This window comes from Nylanderia fulva, unplaced genomic scaffold (genome assembly GCF_048542155.1).
Source record: "Nylanderia fulva isolate GAGA-0341 unplaced genomic scaffold, ASM4854215v1 Scaffold21, whole genome shotgun sequence".
In the NCBI taxonomy this organism is placed as follows: Eukaryota; Metazoa; Arthropoda; class Insecta; order Hymenoptera; family Formicidae; genus Nylanderia; species Nylanderia fulva.
Genome location: NW_028190275.1, coordinates 1,366,065 through 1,384,752, shown reverse-complemented (window position 1 = coordinate 1,384,752; position 18,688 = coordinate 1,366,065). Strand labels below are relative to the sequence as shown.

The 18,688-nt window shown below is 39.5% G+C and overlaps 4 protein-coding genes and 1 long non-coding RNA gene across 13 annotated transcripts in view; 2 read left to right on the top strand and 3 right to left on the bottom strand.

Moving 5' to 3' along the window:
* centrocortin (cerebellar degeneration-related protein 2-like) overlaps nt 1-10,001 on the top strand; it is a 30,457-nt gene extending 20,456 nt beyond the window's left edge. For 2 of the 3 annotated variants that reach the window (XM_085482686.1, XM_085482685.1), the window contains exons 2-7: nt 4,650-4,762; nt 5,000-5,148; nt 5,732-5,921; nt 6,034-6,302; nt 6,460-6,613; nt 8,075-10,001. In XM_085482686.1, coding sequence (XP_085338812.1) covers nt 4,650-4,762; nt 5,000-5,148; nt 5,732-5,921; nt 6,034-6,302; nt 6,460-6,613; nt 8,075-9,367 — 2,168 coding nt within the window. In that variant the 3' untranslated portion in view covers nt 9,368-10,001. Of the gene's footprint in view, nt 1-3,829; nt 4,409-4,649; nt 4,763-4,999; nt 5,149-5,731; nt 5,922-6,033; nt 6,303-6,459; nt 6,614-8,074 lie in introns of those variants that run through there. The other variant, XM_085482687.1, reaches the window with a different exon arrangement.
* LOC146723289 (uncharacterized) lies at nt 4,555-6,258 on the bottom strand. The gene is made up of 2 exons (XR_014924657.1): nt 5,965-6,258; nt 4,555-4,829 (listed from the first exon to the last, which is right to left on the bottom strand). It is a non-coding gene; the product is annotated as an uncharacterized LOC146723289 (long non-coding RNA).
* Nucleotides 10,002-10,475: 474 nt separating the features above from the next.
* LOC114941343 (uncharacterized) lies at nt 10,476-13,150 on the bottom strand. The gene is made up of 7 exons (XM_029316304.2): nt 12,970-13,150; nt 12,144-12,547; nt 11,798-12,015; nt 11,650-11,705; nt 11,325-11,547; nt 11,041-11,249; nt 10,476-10,781 (listed from the first exon to the last, which is right to left on the bottom strand). Exons 1-7 carry the CDS (start codon nt 13,041-13,043, stop codon nt 10,703-10,705), a joined length of 1,263 nt encoding a protein of 420 aa, XP_029172137.1. The 5' UTR covers nt 13,044-13,150; the 3' UTR covers nt 10,476-10,702.
* A 134-nt stretch (nt 13,151-13,284) lies between these two features.
* On the top strand, nt 13,285-15,465 carry LOC114941344 (protein-lysine N-methyltransferase EEF2KMT). 3 transcript variants are annotated; one of them, XM_029316306.2, is made up of 5 exons: nt 13,285-13,523; nt 13,580-13,723; nt 13,818-14,006; nt 14,114-14,612; nt 14,716-15,465. In XM_029316306.2, the coding sequence occupies exons 1-5, from the start codon at nt 13,428-13,430 to the stop codon at nt 14,820-14,822; spliced, it is 1,035 nt and encodes a 344-aa protein (XP_029172139.2). In that variant the 5' UTR covers nt 13,285-13,427; the 3' UTR covers nt 14,823-15,465. The 3 variants fall into 3 exon arrangements, with proteins under 3 accessions (XP_029172139.2, XP_029172138.2, XP_029172140.1); XM_029316305.2 differs by having other exon boundaries at nt 14,701-15,465; XM_029316307.2 differs by having other exon boundaries at nt 13,461-13,523; nt 13,612-13,723; nt 14,701-15,465.
* MICAL-like (protein) overlaps nt 14,895-18,688 on the bottom strand; it is an 86,685-nt gene continuing 82,891 nt past the window's right edge. For all 5 annotated transcript variants that reach the window (XM_029316312.2, XM_029316310.2, XM_029316311.2 and 2 more), the window contains 7 exons: nt 17,266-18,596; nt 16,974-17,187; nt 16,508-16,846; nt 16,276-16,417; nt 15,971-16,199; nt 15,746-15,858; nt 14,895-15,669 (listed from right to left, as the gene is read on the bottom strand). In XM_029316312.2, coding sequence (XP_029172145.2) covers nt 15,491-15,669; nt 15,746-15,858; nt 15,971-16,199; nt 16,276-16,417; nt 16,508-16,846; nt 16,974-17,187; nt 17,266-18,596 — 2,547 coding nt within the window. In that variant the 3' untranslated portion in view covers nt 14,895-15,490. The remainder of the gene's footprint in view (nt 15,670-15,745; nt 15,859-15,970; nt 16,200-16,275; nt 16,418-16,507; nt 16,847-16,973; nt 17,188-17,265; nt 18,597-18,688) is intronic.

Below are 18,688 nucleotides of genomic sequence, written 5' to 3'. Positions count from 1 at the left end.
ACGCTATAAACTATTTCAATAATCACCTTTTTTTTTTTTAGTTTTGTCTCTATCAAATACATTGAAATAAAATAACACGACGATGAAAATATAAATTAACGAATCGATGTTTAACAACACAGAAAATTAGCGTGTTGGCAGTCGAGGAAAAGTTTCGATTTATTTAATAAAAATTTTCAAATTATTAAGACAAATGTAGAATGTGAAAAAATGCAGATAAATAGTAAAATTTCTTATCAATGCCCGGTTTTCCAGATTTCCCTGACCGCTAGACACCCTGCTTTTCCTTCAGCTACCAGAGATAATTGAATCCTGCCGACTGTCATTGCTTCTAGACAGCCTCCTACCAGTTCGCTCCTTTCGTTTCACGAGGAGATGCAATATACGTCATCTACATCACTCGATGTCGGAAAGATATTGATTATGTGATGGGATGAGAGACGTTAAATCGGGACGCGTAGGCGGAGGCTGATTTGACAATCGATGATCTTTAGAAGACGGGTTAGACTATAACTTGTAAAAGTTTGGAGGATGCAAGAAATACATACTCTCTCGGTTTCGAAGGACTCGACTTGGGTGTTTCGAAAGACGGGAAACGATCGGCGTGATATTTCGACTGCAATAATATACGACCCCGACGACCCCGACGTCATTCGGAATATAAAACCCAAACCCCTCTCGTCGTCGTACTTTCTCCCGAGAATGTGTTCCGGCGAAACATTATTAATCTCTTCATCGACCACCGACCGGGAGCGAGAAAAGAGAAGGGTGGAGAAAAGGAAGGGAAACAAAACCGCCTATTGTTGTTCGGGATTTAAGCGCAGGTGCATCGGTTTGACCTTTCGAGCGCGAAACGTCACGTTTCGTTATCTTTTTTCTTTTTTTTCTTTTTGCATATTCGAGATGTCGGAACGAGTTTCGCACTTATCGTTCTTATTTGCATTTGTACACAGATCCTTTTATCGGTCTTTTTTTTCTTTTTTTTCCTCTTCACCCGATAACGCGCTTCCGTCTAATGTATATGATTTATACCGTCTCGACGACGTTCAAATATTAAATATACCATTACGCAATCCTCTTCGTATTTTATAAGGATCGGCGTAAAAGTCACTTTCACCGTCGATGGGCGACGAACGTAACAGATCGAGAATCGTTAGTTGTTAGCGATCGCAGGAGTCGAAATAACTCGCGTTTCGATTCCACGGGGGTTAATCGCAACATCTGCAATATTCGCTATGACAGCTGGCAACTGATATTTACGCCGAGAGTCCTTCCGAGTCACGCCGGATAATGAAGTCTCGCGAGTGATGAGAAAAAGATGAGCCTTGTTACTCGCTTCCGTCGGTGACCCCGTGAACCCGAATATACAGGAGAGGCCGCTCATTTCGTGACTAATGTGCAAAGTATAAAGGAAAGGAGGAACGAAGCTTCTCTAGACGCAGCATCGATTTTTCGATACTGTTTTGCAGTACTTTCCCTAGATATATGTACATATATTTATATTAAGATGAGTTCTTGATCATTAGTAGAGTAAACATTATTTCTGTGCCCAAAAGAATGGCAAGTATACTTATATGACAAGATATGAATTAATAAGAGTGTAATTTATGGTAAAGAATATTTTATATGATTTCGTTCGGTTCGATTTGTCCTTTTACCTAAATAAAATAATACGAATCAAGTTATTTACGTTAAGGTCCCAAAATATTATTCCAATTTTCTATACATTTTAAACAGGCATTAAAGCATTCTTTCGTTATATTTAATATACTTTCTATTCTAAAAAGCCTTGAGATTATATCTTCACACTGTATCTTTAATGGATTTTTAATGAATTTTTTACATTTCAATTTATATTTTTTACTTAATTACAATATATCTCATTAAATATTCATTGAAGAAAGGAGAAATAGCGATTGCTAAAGATTGAAAAAAAAAGAGATCAAGAATTTCGTGGTATACTCCTTAAAAAAATACACATGGCAAATGATCCGAAACTAGTATTCGATTCACGTCTAGTTCCCTTACGTGTTTAAACGCTCGAGAACCACCTCGTTTTACAAATCGCTAATTTAACTAAAATTTGAGCAAAACACGTCGCGAATTTATCGTTCGTTTACTTGGAACGAACCTAGTGTATTCCCCGTATAACCGCAACGGTTGGTTTACCACTGACCATGTCATTAAACCGAGACGTCGATGTAACGGCGAATCATCAAATGCGAAAGAATAGAATTTAATGTTGGTCTGTCGATCGTTACATTGTCTTATAATAACGCGTGTCTGTCATGACTGTACGAGTAACGAGGCCACTGGGCCGATATTTTACATTTACATTACATGATTTCGGAAATCGTGTTGCAGTAAAAATCGCATCCGAGTTTATAGATTGATTAAAAACGATAAGTTGCGGGAATCCATTCGAATATCAGAAAATTAAAATAATTACACATATTTTCAAATTGCGTAATATTTTTGTAAATATTCAATCTTACATAAAAAAAATCGATCCGGCAATGTAACACCTGAAAGCTTTATATCGCATGTGCACGTGCACAATGCACACGTGTATGAATGCTTAATGTGAACGATGAATGCGTATAAAGTGATGTCGGATGAAACTCTTTTATATACCTGCTGTATCGAGTGTTACATCCAACTGTCGCCATTATATTCAAGTGGATCAAGGTTCCGTCAACTATAAACGCATAATGCAACTAAACGTTGATATGGCAGGCCTGGGTTTAATCACTGTGATTCGATCGGTAGCCACGCGCGCACTCCAATTAATTCATATTATAGTCGCGAAAACAATGGAACAATGACGGCTGGTCTTGGCCAGGTTTCCGCCTTACCTTTGATCCTTCGTGTTATTTTTAGCAAAAGGTCTCGCGGGTGTTGCGTTTTGCTCTCTCGGTGGAAAAACGCGAATGTAGAACGCAGAACTCTTCGTCTCTCCCTGCACTCTTATTAAAATTAAACGCTCAAAAGAATCTCTCCCCGTCAAGTCACCCTTCAACCTACCTACGCAGTCCCCCTTTTTCCCAGCACGTGTGGACGAAGGCTCCACATAAGTGGGACACCTTCTCTTATCACATCCCGCAAACCGCGGAAACGAGCCACGTAGAAAGGCGTATAAGGGAAAGGAAGAGCGCGCACACATCGGAGTGAGAGTACACCCGGGGAACTCGTCAGGGAATTGAGTGCCCCCCGAGGAAAGGGGACCAAAGGCACTGATTTATTTTTCCGTTAAAACACATAATCACGAACGAACTTCTTTTCTTGTGGTAAAACTTAGCGCCGCGCAAAGGAGGGTCGATGCTTTCTAGGTGCGTAGGTGGTCCAATTTGCATCATCGCGCACACCGGACACGTTTATCCGAAATTTAAAAGCACTTCTGGAAAGTGGCGACGCAAAGTGAGACCCCTTTCAGGACGGAGATAAAAAGAGAGAGAGAGAGAGAGAGAAAGAGACGGGCCCAAAAGAGCGAGAGAATGGGAGAGAAAGGGAGACCAGAGAGCCAGAGAGAGGGAGGGAGTTGGATTACCGCGTTCGCGTCGGGTTTGCTACCGCGGAACCGCAGAAGACCGGCCGCCTCCGAAGGAACCGGTTGCGCGTGTGTTGTCGCGAAAGGGGCAACGAGAGTCCAGGAGCTGCCAGACCCATCACGAGCGAGCCACGAGCGGCCAGAGCGTGGATGTGGTCTGGGACCCGCAGACCCAAACCAACTCGTTAGAGGGCTGGGATTACTCTATCGAGCTCGCGTACCTCAAGAGCCTCAAGGGCTCCTCTTCCGAAAGTAGTAAGTAAGGCAAAAAAGGGTGCGTAGGAAATTTCCGGTGCTGTCAACGTATCGATCATGTTGCCAAAATTGCTCTTCAATGCGAAACAAGTGATAATATCAAAAGATAATGAAACGAATAAAAAAGGAATGAGTGATTTAGTATATTAAAGTTCATCGTGATGATATTAAGAGAAAATATAGGGGATTAGGCAAAAAAGAGATTAAAGTAATATTGTAATAAATGATGATTGGTGTGTGAAAGGGTATTTTCACTTCGCTCTGCCCGCTCGATAGAAAAACAGCAACACGTCTGCGAATCTATTTTCTCGCGCAAATCACCGATTCGAGTCGCCAATAATCGAATCTGCAAATATCTCGTGTCGCGATTCTGCGGTCATAACTCTCGTCTCGTGATTCCGTGAACTCTCTACGGGTCGCTTCGCAGTGAGAAACGCGAGTAAACGGTAACCGCGGTCGCTTGCTCACCACGAAGGTCCTTGGCCCTTGGCCGGTGTCAGAACGAGGGAGTGCGAACCTGAGCGCGTTCGCGCACTCGGAAAGCAACAACAACCTGCGGCATTCCGCGATCCATTGTCATGAGCCAAGTCGAGATCTCGATTCTAGGTATTTCTTTCCTATTTCCAACGAGTTCACGGACGTGAGCCGAAAGCGTGTAATAAAATGTACCGTGAAATTCTTCGATACATATCATTTATCATCAGCTTGTTTAAAATATTATAATTTTTTTTGCAATTTTTCGAACAAATCGAATTAAAAACAAATCCGTTCGCGTGCGCTGAAAATATTTTCTGATCCGAGATAGAAGAAGTATTCATATGAAAATACGACTTACCTTCGTGCGCAGATCTTCAGTTGGCGGCGGAGCTCGGCAAGACTCTATTGGAGCGGAATAAAGAGCTGGAGAACATCATCAAGCTGCATCAAGCTACCGTGGAAGAGCAAACACAGGAGATCGAGGTGACTATACATCTCGCAGTAATTTATATGTATAGTTGTTCGCAGTAATTCGAAGACTAATTATCGCCTGAAACACACAAACATAGTTTCTGATCATTTAAATCGTTTTAATGTTTACGAATGTTATTTTTTTACGAGATGATCTAATCGGTAAGAAAATTCAAGCCGCGACGGAGTCATTCAATCTCGAAATTATGCTACCCGATAAATATGTATACGTCGTTTATCTGTTTGCAGTACATGAAAAAACAAACCGCCGCTCTGAGGGAGGTAAACAATACACGGTTGAAAGTCTACGAGCAGCTGGAAGTTAGCGTACAGGATCTGGAACGTGCGAATCATCACCTGGTGATCGAGAACACGAGCGATAAGAAACTGATCAAGAGGTATTTCTTAATTTTTTTGTTTCTTTTTTTTAACTTCTCTTACGCGCGGAACGTTTTCAACTAGCAAAAAAGAGGGGAAAAAATGGATGATTCTGCTCGCGCTTATTTAAGAGAGATATTGTTCGAAACTCGGAATAACATATTCTGGAAGTACCGTGAAGAAGATCGCTTGAAATTGCACCAGCGAGAGATATCTGATTATTATATCTTACCGGTTTCTTATTGTATCGGCCATGTGAACCGTTCTAAGCTCACCTTTCTAAATGCATAATTCATTACCATACATTTGATACAATTATAATCCATGCGGAGTCATTAAGTATTATTTTCCTATTTAACACTATTCTAATCTTTCGACGCAATCTATTTCTCCCGAGAGTAAGTTTTTTGCTTCTTATTATTTAATGAAATGCACGATGCGTTCACGTGATTCTCGACTAAGTCGGACTCGAAATGTCACCTCGCTATGCATTTCTTGTCGAGCCAGGCGCCACTTCGAACATATGTCGTCGGGATGATTGTGCGATCGCAATATTTTACGACGATGATGATGATGATGATAATAATCGATTTGCCCATCCAGCCAATCCGTGACTATTGAGAATCTGGAAATAAGATGCGAGGAACTTCAAAAGAAGATTGACGACTTGACCGGACAGTTACGTCAGCGAGCTGCGAGCCCGTCTAGGAATAATAATGTTCAGCAACAGCAACAACAACAACAGAGTATCGATTGGGAAACTTCGGACACACAGGGTGGCAGCGAGAAACAGGTAAGGTGCAAACATTTGACAGCTCCTCTTTTAAACCACTTACTTTGTTCGGTCGGAAACTATTGTTGCGTCTTTGGCTTCTAATCGTGAGGATTTACGCTTTTTTCCTTAGAGAGCTGCCCCGAGCTCGCCGAAGTCCTCCCAAGAAACTATCGACACGACCGCGGCGAATGATGCAGAGATGACCGAGTTGCTGAGACAGCTGCAAGACGCTCGCAGTCAAAGGGCCAGAGAGCAGAAGAAGGTGTCCGAGCTCAGTCAGCAGTTGACCAGCTTATTACAGGAGAACAGCGCGCTGGAGGAGCAGTTGACAGAGCTGCGTAATAAGGCGCAGGATGTGAAGAGTCTGCAGGATGAAATTAACACGTTAGAGGAAGTCAGGTGCTCTTCTCTTTTCATACACATTTTGCTTGTTCTCCACGCATTTATTAAAACATTAATTAAAAGCTAGATTCGAAATCGTACGCACCTTAGAAAGGATTAAAGGCGGTCTCGATAAAACAATTTATGTAAGATTCTGGTTAATCTGTTTTCACAGACGAGGTCAATTATGCGGACGATGTCTGCGCGGTATGGACACGAGGACGCACGACGAGCTCTCCATCATGCTGGATCAGGAGGAGTACGATGACATAAGTGTTGCCGAGTCGTTAATCAACGAGAATCAGCGCGACTCTGAGCAGCCAGTGCAGGTATTTCTTCTCTTTCTTTTCGTGTGTATACGATTCGCTCTCGCGAATCTCTCTTTCTCTCGTAAACTCTCCGTGTTTGCATGTATAATGAATCTCTTTCGGTCTCTACCGTCACCATGTCGCTTCCTTCGATCGGTTCTCAGCGCTTCTTTGGAACTCCCATAGTAATTCTCTTTTGTCTCTGCTTTAGGAAATGACAAACTTTGCGAAATACGAACCAAAGACGGCATGTATATGGTATAATTCGCTGTTGTGGAAGATATTCGCTTGTACGAGAGTACCATTATTGTTGTTTAATTTTTCCGAAACGATCGTCTACCTTAGCGCCCGCTTCATCGTTTCGATTGCGCTTGCATTTCTCCGAATACCGTCGTTTATCTTCCGTAGAATGTCACTAGTTGTCCTTATGCTTTGGCTGTTTAGACGTTGGAAATCGAAGATCCTTTAACGCAGCATGCTAAACGCTCAAGCAATTCTATTAATCAAACGCGAACGTCATTTCATTAATCGATCTCGTCAACAATGGAAGGGAGGATGTTTGCTATTTCTTGAAGAGTTATGTAATTCCTTGATGTTACATAACAGTTGTTTAAAATATTATGTTGACGATTATTTATATATTTCTAACATGACGCGCGACTTTAAATGATACGTTACGTAGCAGTATGCATATATTACGTGGTACAAATCGGAGGAAGGATATTATTTATTTTGCTTCATTATATTGAAGGGATTTGATTTTATAATGTTGGGAAAATTATTAAAGCTTCAATTAATTTGCGAATATTAAGGCATTTATAAAGTCTTGAGCATGTCACTGCGGTAAGTCTCTTACTCGACTTCCAAATATTAAGAAGACTATATTTAACTTTTCGATATATACCTCGGCAACATTACGAGTTTAGTGTAAGCAGATGTAAATATATGTGCTTATCGCTGACACGTCTTGAGCATGACAAAGCTTTTGTATACCGGAATCACTGCGTTTCTAGTCGAATTACTCTCTTCGATTACTTTTTGTGTACAATGTATAAGTGCCAGATTTATAAGATGTTAAATAAAATATTTTTTCTCATAGAACTTTGTTGTAGTTTTTAATATCCTATAAATCTGGCATGCGTGTGTGTGTGCTTCTTTCTGTTTGCAGTCATTCTTTGTTTCATCTTTTATTAACATATATATTTTAGCGACTTCTTAATTTAAAAAATAAGTAAGAAAAAATATCAATTAACATTTCATATTAATAAGACTCTATTTAATATTAATATCAAAAATAATCAATTTACAAATGATTTTAAATGGCAGATAATTTTCTAATATCATTATTTTATATTATTTTTCGAATAGCATTCTCAATTAAATTCCAGTAAACACATAGAACATAAATACATAAACACAAATAGAATTACATCCTTCATAGCATAGTTCCTACTGCACATACGTAAATTACCTTGCACGCAGGATACAGCCAGCAAGAACGAGTGTACGGACGAGCTGGACAGTGCGAATCCGTATCGAGTCCTGGTGGAGAAGTATCAGGCTTTGTTGGAGGTGCAGAGACACTGTCAGCCTCGTCGTAAGGACGTGCCGAATCCCGCGACATGCATGTCGTTGCAGGAAGAGCTGGAGATGTCCGGCGAGTTCAACAATTTCTATCCCACCGAAGGCGCCGTTGCTGCAGGACCGGAATCGAACAAGACTGCCGCTTCGCGAGCCAAAGCGTCCGAGAACTCCTCCGGGAAGAAACCTTTCTCGGCGACCCCGACAGATTTCTCCGAGGCCGAGACGTCGTCCTCGGGCTTCTCGGACGAGACGAGCAATAAGGCGACGCAGACGGACGGCAGGCCGGGTTCGTTCCTGTGCTCCATCGCTGACGGCGAAGACTGCAAGTTCAGCATCTACGACGACAACAGCCCGTTCGAGAGCAGATTCCGCAAAACGCCCGAATATCGGCAACTGTTCAGCGAGATCTTCGGCGTCTTGAAGCGGGCGGCCGAGGCAAAGGACGAGGGTGAGAAACTCCCGTTGTTGGACGACTCTACCACGTCCCAAACAACGTGCGAGGCATCGTTCCAGGAGGATCTTCACAGCGAGGCGACCGACGATAATCAGAGTGTCATGTCCTCCATGGTGTCGTCGGTGGTCTCGGAACCGGTCTTCAGCCGAGTGTTGTCGACTAACAGCCCACCCAGTAACGGCCAACAATCCGACAACAGCAAATCCGGTAACATCGGCGCTTCAAAACAACCTGATTGTAAGGACGCGGGTTGCAGGATGGACTACGTGTCCGTTAACTTGCGTATGCGCAAAAAGTCCTCGGCGAAGAAGAACTTCGCCAAAAAAACGCAGTACAACGGGGCGACCGCGCCGGACGTCATCCCTACGACGAACCCGAAATTCGTGCCACCCAAGCCCAACGGCGGTGGTCGAAGGAGGTTCAAGCCGTTCAATCCGGCCGAGCACGAGCACCCGGGGACGTGGAACGGCCAGCACGTTGCGTATTCGACGACGACGCGGTCGAGGGACAACAACAGGAGGCAACAGCACACATGTGCGCGGACTTCGGGCGAGCAACAGCCGCATAATAATTTCGAGTACAGGGATTTCAAACCTAGCACAGCCTCCGAAGAGGTTGCACGATTGAAGCGGCTGGAGATGTCTTACGCAGAGGTTCTCCGCACCCCGAACAATAAGTCTCGCGCCAACAACAACAATCATCATCATCATCATCATCATCATCACCGTAGGAGTTAAACGGAACGACTATGAACGGATAGAACGCAGCGAAGTAAAGCAAGAATGTAGAGTTTTATATTTGAATTTTTGATTATAACTCTCTTTCTCTTTCTCTCCCTTCTCTCTTTCTCGAATTAGGATAGCCCGCGCGTTTAGTCCACATCATTCATTCCGCGATGAAGATTCAGTATTGTTTTGTACTTGTAAATATATTTGACAAACGCGGACGTATAGCGTGGCGATGATTTCTTTTAGGCACTAATTAACGCGTCGGCGTTAGCCTTAAGTTTCGTTAACATTTCGTATTATCTCCCGATTGTATACCCCTTTTCCTACATAAGAACAGATGGCGATTATCTACATAAGAATATAAGACGGCTATTTATACGGTGCCGTGCGTATCTTTACAGAGAAGAGAAGAAACCTATTTATGTGCCATTTTACTCCCCGTGTCAAAATCCGACTTCCGGTTCCAAAACTATTCGCACCACTCTTCGTGATAACGTATGCCTACTTCCCCCCCGAAGAGGAGGTGATCCTTAGTGCATGTCAGCAGCATGCGCGCGGTTTTAGCTTTTGTATTTTATAGGTATGAATATATTGTGATGATGATGTTGTACGTATATAAATAAATTCTTTATCGTATCACAAATCGCATTCTGCTTTGCGCTCTATCGAGTACATGATTCCTATTAAATCAATGATTCCCAGTCAATGGGAAACAAAAATTTATTTCTTTTGCGTTCTATATATAAATGAAACTAAACTCTTCTTATCTTATTTTCAATCATCATCGATAGTTTCAATATCATTTTAACGTAATCTAATACAATGTTTGTATTAATGGTACGCTCTTAAAATAACAATTGTAAATAACAGTTGTCATTGTATATGATATGAAAAAAAAAAAAAAAATTAAAACGAAAATTAGTATATAATATATTATACATTAATATATGTTATTAATATAATTATTTATATAATATATATTAATATAATATATGAATATATAATATATAATTAATATATTATTATGATTTAATATATAATATATAAAATATATAAAAAATGGCAAGGGGATAAGTTCGCGGGCGCTCTAGTGTCAGACATAAAGATCGCATAGAGATTGAAGATAATGAATGGTACAAGTTTATTTTATCGATACAATTGCAGATGGGAATTGGATTCGTGCACACGTAAGCACACAGGTAATCTGCATACTGTTTCCACTCTATTCCCTTTTTCTAAGGTTATTCTGCATTGCTCATGTCTTAAATATGTGTGACATTTCCCTTCTTAATATTTCTTATATCAAAAGCATTCGTATAATCATTAATACAGTAATATAGGCGATTAAGAATCATCAAATAACGCGCGATGCACCGCTCCTAAACTCGGTTGTACATAACTCGAGCTGACGCTGCGCCTTGATCTGTAGGAAAGAAATTGTCGTAAAAAAAAGGGAGCTCCCTTGCCTCTTTTCAAATGACATATTTTGAAATTGTTCTCTTGTACATTATAAAACTTTGAACTGCAACCACAATTTAAATTGTGACATTAGATGCAAATAATTATTGCAAAATTATTTCATATGACACCAAAATAAATGAGCTTGTATTACATTTCGGGTTTCGTCATCGAGATTCAAGCTGTGCGTTTTTTAATATATATCGAAAAATTTTGTTACTCACTCTGTAAGAGATCGCACTGCTGGTCCTGTTGGATTGTTTTTTGGTCGTGGATTAACAAGAAGGCATTTCATCGGATGGCCATCTAATTGTCGATTATGGTAAGTTTCAACTGCTTTAGTCGCATCCTTCAATGTTTTATAAATTACTTCTGCCGTGCCTGGGCGAACTAATCTCGATACCAGCAGCTCCCCAACGTCTTCAAATAATTCCTACAAAATACAATTTTTATTCATAAAAACTTTGTAACAAGTAAGTCATTTAAAAAGTAAGTTGTTATACCGCACCTTGATATCCTCTTGTGTGACATTTGCTTGCAAGTTGGATACTACAATTCGATAGCCCGTTGACTGCGTTGATAAACTTGACGAACTTGCTTTTGGTCGCGATAAAGCGCCCATTAATCTCGATTTATTCACAGATGAATCAAGACGCGATTTAACTCCTACGTCTCGAAGACTTCTGGAATCATAGTACTTGGAATCTGCGGGTTCTTCCGCTAGAATTGTTCTATAATCAAAATTATAAAGAACATATATATAGATAATACATTTGTCAATAATCATTCTTTAAATTATATATGTTTTTAATTATATATTTAGGAATATTTACCTTGATTTTGTTCCAAAACTCCAATCTTCCTTGTAAGGAGGCGAAGCAGTCTTAGTCTATAATAAAAAGACCAAAAATTATAAAAATTGAGTTCTCACTACAAATTACAAGAATCTCTCATAAAAGATTTTACTGCATAATTACTTACCATTGAAGAACGTGGAACAAGTTTATACTCTCTCTGTCTTTCTCGTTCTCTTTCTATATCAGATTTTCGAGCTGGAATTCTAGTCACATTAGAGCTTGCAGGCTTTACCCAAGTATATGGAGATGCTGGAATATTGAACACAGGGGGTGGAGGTGGTGGTGTTGGTGCATACTCGTTACTCACAGTCCTCCTCAATGAAGGGGAATCCATTAGATAATCTGAATAAAATAAATTGACGTTTTAATGTTTTTCACATAGAACGTTTGTAAAATACATCTTAAAAATATATATATATATATGGTAAATACATCATTAAAACTATATATTCATATTATAGTTCACATACCATCGGTGTAATCCATACTCAAGTCTCCTAAATAATGAGGCTCGGAAAGAGTGGGTGGTCTGTAGCCTACAACCCTTGTAGGAGCTGATATATTTGGTGGTAATACGTGCGGCATCAAAGGCGGCACCTTGTTCGTCGATAATGAAAGCCTGCCATTTCGACCAGTTTTGCGTGAAATTCCAGGAAGCTGCACATCCATCTTTTTATATTGAGACGCACGAATCTTGTCCAACTTGAGTCTTGCATCGCTCTGCTTTGCTATTTCCGCAAGCTTGTCTCTGGCATCGGTCAGTTTTTCACGATTCTTCTGTATTATTTTAAACCGTGCATCCGTAATTACATGCGAGCCACGTCCTCTCATATGGCCATTCGCACGTGAGCCTCTGTTGAGTCCCCTGCGAATTCTGTGCAACAATAAAACATTGATATTTTTACCTCAAATTTCCAGCAATATTTAAACAAACTGCGACAAGATCAATAAACATAATTTTATGAACCTCATTCAAAGTTATATAAATCATGTAAACAATATTATATTATCATTCAAAGATGTTCGATAAACACAGATTTTGCTTTCGAGTTACTTACAACATAAGCATTTAATATGTCATACATTATGCGCGCGCCAATTTATTCTCTCCGACGATTCCGTTAATATACTATTAAATACGTTAATTCAAACGAAAAATATGTCGAGAGCTAAAATTTTGGATTACGAGATAGCGATTTTTCTTGACCGAAAAAAACGCGATAGTGCAGGTTATAAATCTATGACGGAGCAAAGCTAAAGAGAATTTAGTTGAACAATTAGATGAATTTAGCTCACCCTCCTCTGCCTCTCATTCCCGATGACTTCGACTTTTTAATAATGTCATCTAAACTTAAACCCATATCAGCCATACCGTACAAATTCGATTACACACAACCGAATCAACCGAATTGAAAAGTTTCAATTCAGGTTACGGTTACTAGGAGTACTGGACCAAAGAAAACAGACGAGTATAGAAGAACGACCGCGCACACAATCACGTTATAAAAAAAATTATAGACGCGGAGCGCACGCGCCGTCTGTTCCCCCACCAAAGCGACACTGGAGCGAACAGTCACGGTGTCAAAATAATATAGATGCGGCACGCACGCACCGTCTGTTCCCTACCACACCACCGAGTAGCGGCGCAGAAATCGATGCACGCCATGATTGTTGACAATTCGAGAAAAATGTCAAAAATCTGACAGATCGTAAAATAATTTGACAGCTGATACAGTTTTCCTTAGACTAATTACATGATGGATAGTGACAGGCAGCTCGACATTTCTATCGTGAAATATTTAACGAAACAGTTTCTTTGCTGTACTGTGATGGTTAAGATGAATTTCATGGTATGTAAATACACATAATTTTATGTAATGGTAATTTGACAAAATATGTTTTCCAGCCTTTGGATGGAAATATGGATTATCCTTTTAGTTTAGATATCCAGAAGCAAGTCTTAGATAGTACAATAAATAGCGATTTGATTAAACAATATCCGTTGAAAATGTCATATCAGAAAGCGTTTTTAAAGTTATATATGACAAAGGTACATATTTTTCTTTAAAATTTATATAAAATAGTATAATATTGCTTAAATTATAAAAGGTACACAAATTTTTCTATTTTTACATATATTTTAGATAGAAGAAAGCGGTAATGAAATTCATGACGATTTATATACAGCATATTGTAGATTAATATCGTTGCAAGATGAAGAATCTGTACATTATCGGCATTTTTTGATAGAAAATGGAACATTAAATTGTATCACATTGAAGGAAAGTACAAATCTGATTTCTAAAGGAACTACAGGTTTATGTAGTTGGCAGGTATTTATCTCCTTGCTCAAGAAAAATCATTAAATAACATTTATAATTTATAAATTAATACATTTGAAAATTATTAAAGCAAAACATATACTGTAATATAATTATAGGGTGCTGTAGTATTAAGTGATTGGTGCGCAGAAAATATAGAACAGTTTCATAAAAAGAATATATTGGAACTTGGATGCGGAGTTGGATTGACCGGTATGAGCATTATTAGTGTATGCTCTCCAAAGCAATATATTTTCTCTGATTGTCATCCAACAGTACTAGATATGCTTTGTGAAAATGTAAAACTTAATTTTCCATTGAATAAACAACATAAACTATCAAACATGTGTGATAAACCATTAAGGCTAAAATTGCAATTAAAATATGAACAAACTGATATTCAAATAATAGATTTGAAATGGGAGGATATTGATAAATATGTAACAGAGAATTTCTCGCAACCCGACGTAATTATTGCCGCTGATATTCTCTACGAAAGCGATTCGTTTGATTCATTGACATTAGGATTAAAGCATCTTTTAACATCAAATAATTATGCTGTTTTTGCTGCTACAATTCGCAATGAGGACACTATTTCGCAGTTTTTGAAGCATTTAGGTATAATTTTTTAATGCTTAAAAATTAAAGAAAAATTTTATCAAAATCTTTACACAAGAGGAATCGAAATATCAAAAAAAAATCCAAGTTTTTTTCATTTTAGGAAATCACAATCTTGCTTTCAAAGAGTGTGTCGCACCAAAATGGACAGTGTTGATACAATCGATTAATTCGCCTGTTCGAATATTCAAGATTTTTCGGAAGATTTGACGTCATCATTTTATATTAAATAATTGATATTATCGATTTATTTACAAATGGGAGATAATCAGACTAGGAGGATAATTAAACAAGCGAATTTATTAATAACCTTAGCGTAAATTCCTATACAGAAAGAATTTTCTCTTACAATTTACCCTGAAAATCATGGTAATCGTGGGACCATATGGTATTAGAAGAATTTTATGAGTTTATCCGATTAACATTTTTACCACAATAAAAAATATTAATATCTATCACAATAAGATATAATATAAATTCGATAAATGTTATTATGTACATAATAAAACTAATTTTTTATGTACATAGTGAACGAGTTGTTTAGGAGACAGGTCAAATTAATGCTACTAAGGAAATAGTAAAGACTAGAGGAACATGCTGAAGCAAAATATCAAATACAATGTCTCATGTAGAAATTGTAGGAAGACGGAATGAAATTGTTGAATGTTTGGAAATAGATCGTCGAAAGAAAGTGGAGAAAGATAAAAGCATAAATAAACAATTGTCCCTTGATTACCATAATTTTCACGGTAAATTCTAAGAGCAAATTTTCTCTGTGTACATACATAAATAACAAAATGTTAAAAATTATGTATAAAAGTATTAAATATGAAATATATTTTGTATAAATCTATCTTAACTGTTAACTGTCACACGACTCAAAACCATTTTCTTCTATGGCGTTTGAGTTTTACCTCAGTCTCATCCACATCTTTATCGGCGTCTTTTTTCACGACTTTTTTAAGTTTTCTTAATTTTTCCTTCGTTTTCCCTTTTTTTGTTTTTTCCGCGTTGGAAGAATCGTTATTTCTGTCCGATAGCTCATTCTTATTTCTCGCTAGAAAGACAAGTATTATTATTAACGCGAAAACTTATTAAATTTTACATTAATGACATCGTGCATGTTCACTTACCAGCAAATAAACCCATATGCTTATTTATACTCTTATCTTCCTCCACCTCCCTTCGACGATCCATCTCCAAGCATTCAACAATTTCGTTCCGTCTTTCTACTATTTCTACTAATCTGTAATACAAAGAAAAGCATTGCATACATTTTTATAATCTTTTAAATATTTAATGTTCTTTAGTTTAAATTTTTTTAAATATTTTACATAAATAACACATTTCTAGAATACCTTTGTATTAATGCTTCTTCCCTCTGTTTGTCAAAGTCCGTTTTAGTAGCTTCTGGTTGGCACATGAGACATCGTATTTGATATTCCACTTCAGCATGTTCCTCCTCTAACCTTTGCTGTCGTCTTAGTAGCATCAATTCGGCCTGTCTCCTAAACAATTCGTTCTTCTCGTTCACTAATGCAAACAATTCCAAAACCAGTTCCTCCACATCCGTGCCGAGCGATGAATCTGTCAATTGAACGGATGACAATAATTACATCTTTATAGTAACTTATACACACAACTTTGATTACGCGATTTTTACCTTCTGTTCTACCTTCTGGTCCGGATTCGCATTTGTCTCGTATCAATTGTTCCAATCGTACGCCTTGTCTTTCTAAACCTTGTTGTTGCAATTCTATTTCATCTAATTCTAATTTCACGTCTTTCATAGATATTACTTTGATCTGCAAAGAAAAACATCTTGATAAGTAAATCTTAAATCTTACCATTGCATTGATATAACACATATTTTATGATAAAAAAATAGAATTTACCTTTCTCCTGTGCGGAATTGGTCGCGGTGGTGCGGGACCTTTTTTCCTCTTCCACTTTCCTTGGATGCTTTTGTCAGTATAAGACGTGTAAGAGGAACTATCGGTGCACAAGATGCCGCTCAAGCTCTGCCTATTTCGATTCGTCTCGTCTTTGTTCGTTTTCTGATCTTCCCACATATTTAAACTGCGATCATCGCCGCGAAGGTTGATTATGGGAGATTCCTCAAAACTTGGCGCGTGACCAATCGATATGTTGCGAGGTGTACTGGTTGGCATTGGCGGTGGAGGTGCCGGTTTGGTTTTCCGAGCTCGTGGCGTCGTGCGAGACGATGGGGAATTCTTTAAATAGTGGAATAATAAAATGAAAATCTTTTTTCTCTCCCGAGATTTATACAAATTTGATCTCAGTTTAAAATGGAGATCAAAGAAATAAGTCAAATAAAAGATTAAGCATTTTAAAACATACGTGATACGAGGATGGTGTATTACACTTGGACGATTCATGCTGATCGGACGGAAACAGCTCCTTTGCGGCCGGTGGCTGGGGAGCGAGCTTCTTTTTCCTGTACGTTCCACTAGGAGTTGTGGTCGATTCGGAGCTGGTCAAAGAACTATTGGACGCGTACATGCTTCCACGATTCAAATCGGCTCTTCGTATAACGCTTACCTCGGAAGTGGTCCTGCATAATAAGAAAATTATTCGCATGCTCGTATTCGCTGAAAGGGTCTAAATAATATTCAAATAAGGTACAACATACTTGATAGTGCGCGGTTTCGGTACAGGCGCATTTCCTTGCTGCCTTGTACTTCGTTCCTCTTCGTCGCTATCGTGTTCCTCTTCCTCGTCGCTCCAAAATGGATTTAGATTGATTTGCGGCGCGGCCAGAATCCGCTTGGTTACGGGCGCTCCCGTTACGGTTCCCCGATTTCCCAGTTTACTCCTAGCCGCTGGTTTCGGTGCTTCGGGTTCTTCGACATCTTCGTCCTCGCTGTCAAATGGATTAGTGGACACTTTGCTGTTTCTTGAGCTATCTATCGTGGTCCGTACTTTGCCTTCCGTAATGTTATCCTCTTCATCGCTCTTGAAGGGATTCAGGTCTTCCGGATAATCCTTGTGGTCGCTTAAATCGATGCCTCTCGCGGTTAGCACACTGCTTCCTACGTTCTCATAAGATTTTTCTGTTTCATTATCTTCTCTTCGTTCAATTTTCGCGAGGCTCTCCTTTTCTGTCTCGATGCTTTCAACTTTCGAGCTTTCTTTGAGCCGCGCGTTATCGATAGCTTGTTGTTCTTCTTCATTATTCGCTCGTACAACGTCTTTCGAGAAACTCTCCTTGCGTTTCTCTAAACTCGCAATGGTCGAATTGTCTTCCTTTTGTTGTTCGCCGATGTTCTCAAAACTGTCTTTGTATTTATCGATACTTTTGATCATCGGGTCTTCCTCGAGCCTCTTTTCCGAACGTTCTTCCTGATTCACTCGAAGAACGTCTGGTTCCAGGTCCCAGGTATCGCCCTGAGCCACCGGACTTTTCCCTTTGCCGCGATCCATTTTCGCGGTATAATCTATTTGGTCCCGAGTCTCGAACATCTGGAGTCTCTTCTGCACCAAGGACAGTCTCGTTTCGGGATTGGCTCGTTCATTGACGCGTCCTGGCGACTCTTTGGTATCTTTATCTCTGCTCTCCTTATCTATGTCATGGAATGAAATGGCAGTCGATCGCTGATCCTCGTCGCTCCTAATGTCTAAGCTATTTAACATGCTATGTACATTGTTTCGCTCGACGCCGAACTCCTCCGCGTCTGGAGAAGAATCCGTCGCGGAGCTACGAGATTTCTCCTCTTCCTCTTCCTCTCCTTCCTCCTCGTCCTCTTCGTTCTCGTCGTCGTCTGGGAATGCCGAGTCGATCCTGCTCTTCCCCTCCTCGCGATAATCGGAGTCGACCTCGACATCCTTTGCGTCCGCGTCTCTCGCGGTGGACTCGTCGATCTTCTCGGAGAGAAGGTGGCCGGCCATGAAACTCTTGCGCATCTGCGATGTGTGGGAGATCAGATCGGGCACCGTTGCCTTATCCAACAGGCTCTGCGCATCCTGCGTACACGACAAAAGTTTGCTTAATACTTATTCCAAATAAATAAAAATTACAATTGTAATAAAAATATATAAAAATATATTTTAAAATA

Bases quoted from the DNA above. Each gene is read 5' to 3' on its own strand.
- LOC114941343 (XM_029316304.2), bottom strand. From the start codon at position 13,043: ATGGCTGATATGGGTTTAAGTTTAGATGACATTATTAAAAAGTCGAAG. The intron at 12,548-12,969 runs GTGAGCTAAATT...ATTGTTGCACAG, and splicing joins GGAATGAGAGGCAGAGGAGG to AATTCGCAGGGGACTCAACA. The intron at 10,782-11,040 runs GTGAGTAACAAA...TCTTTCCTACAG, and splicing joins GCAGTGCGATCTCTTACAGA to ATCAAGGCGCAGCGTCAGCT.
- LOC114941344 (XM_029316305.2), top strand. From the start codon at position 13,428: ATGATGGATAGTGACAGGCAGCTCGACATTTCTATCGTGAAATATTTA. The intron at 13,724-13,817 runs GTACATATTTTT...CATATATTTTAG, and splicing joins TAAAGTTATATATGACAAAG to ATAGAAGAAAGCGGTAATGA. The intron at 14,613-14,700 runs GTATAATTTTTT...AAAAAATCCAAG, and splicing joins GCAGTTTTTGAAGCATTTAG to TTTTTTTCATTTTAGGAAAT.